The sequence below is a fragment of the Nansenia antarctica genome (genome assembly GCF_963989245.1).
Source record: "Nansenia antarctica genome assembly, chromosome: 4".
NCBI lineage: Eukaryota > Metazoa > Chordata > Actinopteri > Argentiniformes > Microstomatidae > Nansenia > Nansenia antarctica.
Genome location: NC_137689.1, coordinates 65,882,890 through 65,888,889, shown reverse-complemented (window position 1 = coordinate 65,888,889; position 6,000 = coordinate 65,882,890). Strand labels below are relative to the sequence as shown.

The 6,000-nt window shown below is 40.8% G+C and overlaps 1 protein-coding gene across 1 annotated transcript in view; it reads right to left on the bottom strand.

Moving 5' to 3' along the window:
- Positions 1–2,815: 2,815 nt before the first annotated feature.
- Positions 2,816–6,000, bottom strand: part of hcn1 (hyperpolarization activated cyclic nucleotide-gated potassium channel 1) — a gene marked incomplete at both ends in the record, with an annotated part of 70,610 nt that continues 67,425 nt past the window's right edge. Inside the window, one exon of the mRNA XM_080530178.1 lies at positions 2,816–3,900. Coding sequence (XP_080386304.1) covers positions 2,816–3,900 — 1,085 coding nt within the window. The remainder of the gene's footprint in view (positions 3,901–6,000) is intronic.

The window sequence follows — 6,000 nt, the reverse complement described above, 5'->3', positions numbered from 1 at the left end:
TTAAGAATGTCCTTGTGAAAAACCCAATGCTTCCGTTACACACAAATAACGTCTAGGCAGACAATGAACAAAACATAATCTCACAATACATTTAACGTCAACATTTTTTAGATAGTATCTCTTTAGGTATTTGTGACAGTGCATGCTTTTATGACATTGGTGGATGGACTCTGTATTGATACAATATTGACACAAGTCTGCATTGAAGTACTGTAATCTTTTTAAACTGTATCTCTAAGGGCTTCGACACCGTGAGCTGACGGAGTCTGGTGCCGTGAAGACTGTGACTCTGAAGTCATGAGAGGTCGTGAGGAGAATACCACACCACACCAAGGCCTGGGACAAACACATCAATTCAGCAGTGCATCAAATACAACCATACAGAGTAAGCTGTATCGACTGACGTGCATTTGATTGACTCACAGCTGAGTTACATTTCTGGACCCCAGGAGAATATGGAAACAAGTGCATAATAAACACACGTTTGTTCATAATTGCAGTATCATAATTGTAATAATGTGCTGTTAGCATGTCAAATATAGTCAGCCTGTTGAAAACTTGATTGATTTGATTGACATTTTCAACACAACCAAGCAAGTACTCTAAATCATGTTAGAGTCACAGTATTCAGTCAAAGGCCTTCAACATCAGACAAGGTCAGTTTAGAGTCTCTCGGCCCAGATATGATGATTTACACACACACAAGAGACAGAAACCTTAATGCAAACCAGCCTTTTTTTTTGCTTTCGTTCCAGTTTACACACTTAATATGTCTGAAAATGGGCACCGAACACTGGATTAACCTGACCTCTTCAACAACAAATGAAGAGTTGAAAAGGTCACACCAATCTCTTCTACATGAGTCAACTGTGATTGGACTGTTCACAGTACAGTAATACCCAGTTAACAGCTGAGACGCATTCCGAAACTGCAATACTACACCAGATACAGGCATATTGCAGAAAAAGACATAACGTAATGTAAGAATTGAGAAATTCTCTGTCAGGTGGAAGACTTTTCCATTGGGTTGAATGAGATTACTAGGCATTTAACCTGCCACACAGACCACGATCACATTATTTACAATGAACGATATGAAAGGCGAATCAACAATAAGGGAATACAAAAAGAGAAAATAAATCACAATTAGAAAACAGAGATCCAAATATCCCACAACACATTTTTGCTTCTTCAGAGTTAGCGGCTTTTTGCAAACTCAGAGGTCACAACACAAACAACCAGGAAATCAAATAGTGAGGAAATTATACGATGTTACCAACGTAATAACGCACATTCGTTTTGTACAAAAAGTGGCAGATTAAGTGTAGGCATGCAAACTCAGAATAACTGTTAGCTATTGTGAGGAATGTGTCGGAACACCCATCACACCTAACAATTAATTATATAATTCTAAAATATACTCTGTAACAAAGGATATTACTGTATTGTGTAGCATACAGAGAGGGTGATGATGAAAGCGTCCATTGAAAGCATAAAGCTATAAATAATACTGTTCCGTAGTTGATTATTATACGCAATAACAATGTGTCAAATGAGTGTTTAGGAGCTATTATAGCTATTATGACAAGTGTTAACAGATTACTCTTCATCTTTCATTCTAGATGTACATATTTGCTTGATGTGGAATAAATAACTAAAGAAGGACAGAAATACTATGCAGACAACAAAGGATTCTTAGTATGTCTTCAGAAGAGGCATTTTTCAGTATCAAGTAGTGCTAGCTATTGCATTAAGGTTTGCTTATCTCTAATGAACATATGTTTTTGTTGTCACTTAATAACTTTTTTTTTTTTAGCATATAGATGATATCCAGGTTCCTGATAGAAGTAAGACATTGTTATGATTGAGAATGCACCACACAGTATCTGTAAATACTAGATCTACAAAACTATTTACAACACACATATAGATAATCTTTATATCACAGTCTATTGCATAATGGTGATAATCTTTAGTTTATAAATATTATAAATGTACACATAGTTTTTAAGCAACATTACATAACGTCTATCACGGTCTGAAATTAGGAATAGAAAAAATAACAACATCCATCTCTTTCCCATCACACAGCATCCTCCCTACAAGAAACAAAGAAAGCAGCATTTCTAGTTTTCTATTCCCTTTGGACCCATAACACTGTCATGGTCTTCACGAACCACTGTGCAAAGACATCGTGGCTCAGGAGGATGTATTGCTGAGAGCAACGTAACACCTAGCTACTGTACCTGTGTTGATTGCTGAGATAAGGGTCCCAAAATTTGTAATCAGATTCATTGTTGAGAGTGTGCTTTTTGACAGTTTCAAGGTTTGTTTGCGTTAGTTATTCCACAGTGGTGCCAAAGCTGCGTAATGTGAGAAGATATCTCGCAGGTAAAAAAAAAATCCAAAAGTCTTTGTCAGGATTCACAATGCATTCCAGTTACAAAAACAGAACAAACTAAACAAACAAAAAACCCCAAATTGAAAGAAAATCTTCTTCATACATATACATGTATATTTATATTTTTCAGAAAGGAAGACTCATGTTTATACTAGAGCTTTTAAATAGTCATTGCCAAATATTCTAGTTGGATTTACACATATTTATATATATTTGTTTAATATACATTCTTAAGTTTAGGGAGAAAATGTGTCTAAAATATAATACAAGGGCAATCTGTACAGGATTTCTATGAGGTTATTTTTTCTGAAGAAAACTGGAGAAAACAAAAATACTGTAGTTCATCTTTTCATTTATTTTTTGTATCTCCATCAAAATTAATCAAAACATAGAAGTTAAAAAAGTAAAATGGGATCATAAATTTGATGCAAACCGCATCTTGTCTTGCTCGGTCTCTGTACTGCTCGAGACTGAAGAATCTCTTCTCGAGCCAGGGGATTCCCTGTGCTGGGCTGTAGAGGACGCTCCCGCTGCCGCTGCACGCACCGGAGGCAATGCTCCCGATGACATCTGGCGGAACAGGTTAACCCGCTGGGGCACTGTGGTGCGGAGACCGCTCTGCATACCTGTCCCCTGGACCGCGGCCACCGGAGGGGTCATGGAGGCCATGGTGTCCCCGGACGCAGGATGCGCTCGGGGCCCCAGGGTCATGTCATGAGGCAGGGAAGGCTGGGAAGCGGAGAGGTGGCGCACGTCTCGACTCAAGCTTCCCGACTGGAGAGCCTGCGTGCTCTTGTGGATGTCACTCCTCTGGGGCGAGGGGACCTGCTGCTGTGATGGTTGTTGTTGTTGCTGCTGTAGTTGTTGTTGTTGTTGTTGTGTGGCTGAGGCCGACCCCGCTGCTGGTTGCCCGGGCGGTAGTGGTTGCTGTGGTGGTGGCAGCGGCTGTTGGATGAGGGAGAGCTGGGAGGCGGTGGGTGAGCCGTACTGGAAGCTGCGGCCGGCCAGTGGGGTCTGCACGGGCGGACTGCACACGGCCGTGGTGAAAGAGCACGGTGACATGATCGCCCCCTGCTGCTGTTGTAGAGGGGTCTGGGGACTGGGCGAGGACGAGTTCAGGTTGCTGTGAGAGACGCTGGGGGCAGGGTAGACACCCTGCCCCGAGCTGGGCATGATGCGGGCAGGGGGGTTGATGGTGGCCGAAGCGCTATAGGTCAAAGGGGCAGACTGCTGGAACTGGTTGTTGCCCAGGGCAGTGGCAAAGGGCGGCTGAGCCGGTGAGTTAATGATGGAGTTTCCGGAGATCGGGGTGGAGTTCATCCCGGTGACTGACATCCCCGCGACCGACATCCCGGCTACAGACTGCTTGCGGTCCACCATCATCACCATCTCCCTGTCCTGCCTGATAATCTGCTTCAATATCTCGTTCTCTTGTGTGTTGAACACGCCCGCGTTCAGGTCCTTCTGAAACTTCTGCAGCAGGAGGGAGTTCTTCTTCCCTGTTAGGAGGCAATGGAGAGAGGTGTGACTTCAGTTGTGGAAAACCTGCTAGCACAACACACCAGACTTTCAGCAAGGGTGGGTGACAGTGGTTTATAAGGTGGAACAATGAGTTGAAATGGGAGTGACTATGGTAAGGAGGTCTAAATGAGTACTATGTTAACAAAAATACATAACTGACCATACACAGTCATAATATATGCATATAGAGATGTAGGTTTGTAATAATTCCGTATATACTGAAAGATATACCCACCAAAGAAAACAAAGAGATTCTGATCATTTTCAAAAATACACTGTGGAAATCTAATTTGTAATTATGTTATTGTAAACGCTTCTTTTAGCAACACATTCAGCAACACATTTGCCTACAAACTACCAAATACATATTATGACGATTCAACTACTATCAAACACATTACAACATACTGTACTCCTACAAACTAGTGGGGGCGTGGTAGCCTAGAGATTAGAGAGGCTGGCTAGCAATCGGAAGGTTGCTGGTTCGATCCCCGCCTCAGGAGGGAGTGGAATAGGGACTGTTCCTTGCTCCAAAAACTACAAAAATGTTACATATTAATACATTGTTGTTACTAGAGTAATACTGTATGTTTTACTACACAAGTATTACAACCAAATGAAGTGTTATTTCGAATCATTTTAGGTTTAGGTGTGTTCAACTCTCACAAAACAAATATACTGTACTAGCTCTTCCTTTTTAAGAGGCACTGAAATCTTAAAGGTATCATTTACAAATCCATCAGGTTATAATGACTGATGAATGGCAATAATCACGGACTGACTAGTTAAAATTGATTGGAAATCTCTACTACAGATCCAATTGATTGACTCTCTAATGAACAGTGTAACAATAATGACAGGTTCACATAAACTGTACACTGTACATCTTATCAAAGGAGAGCACTAAAGAACTACAGCCTGGGTCTCCTTTACCAGACAACCCCAAAACATCCCAAAATATCCAGTGTACAGTATTAACTTGTGTGTTTTGCTAGCTGGCGTTGGACATAGCTGTGATGATCTGGCTGTTACTACTCTAATTTGGCGTATGCACCCCACTGCTTTGTGGAGTGCTGTAATTATGGTTTAGAAAGGGCATCAACAGCTCACAGGCTCCAAGTCACTCTCTGCCTGTCACAACTCATAAGATCTGGGGAATCAGGACATGACGTCTTCAATTTGTGGGCAACTCTATGATACATCACTGAGGAAGTCACACTGAATGACAAGCATTGATCAGTTAATGCTCCAGTGGTGCTAGTGGCCATGAATGCACTGAACTTCAAATTTGTCATTAGGAAGCATTCCGTTTGACGAATGGGTTCTCTTTAACACTATATGGCGGTTTGAAAATAACAAAATAGCTCTCCCCCTCTTCTTCAAAGTGAATGAATGAGAGATGTCAAGTCTTGATTGTAGGATTTATTTCTCTCTGATTGCTGACCTTTTTGTTGAAGTTCTTTGTTGGTAAGGATGACAGAGTAAGGTTCTGGAGTGCTGAAGGATTTAGTCTAGCTCATCAATCATCGTGCTCTGGCCTTGAAAGCAGAGAAGTTTTCTACCTTGGCATTCTGTTAATGGTGCACACCTTACAGCCTTCTCTATTCAAGGATGCAGACATATTATCCAGTCTATGACACTAGGTTTTTAACTGTTATGAGTGTTTTACCCGACAGTTTTTATTTCCACACAAGTGGAACTAAAATGGCTTTTATTTCACTTCTGTTAAAAGCTCAACTAAATTATTAATTCATGAATTACTATGTGAATTACCATATTAATACAGTGTTGTTACTAGAATAATTTAAAGTATAATTGTCATAAAAACTAAACTGAAAGTGAATTAAAATTACTGAAAGGGAAAGGGTCAACGGGTCCCTGGCAAATCCATCCCAAATCGTGGTTATTACATAATACCAACCAGAAAGGCAAATTTACACCAGGAGTAATGTGATGCTAATGCTAGCAGTGGGATGTGCATCGGCAGGTGCATTAAAAAAAAGTGATTGATGATAAACTAGATAAGCTTTATGTGAGAGGAGTCCTTTTTCATTCTGAGGAATGCAATCTGTCATTTC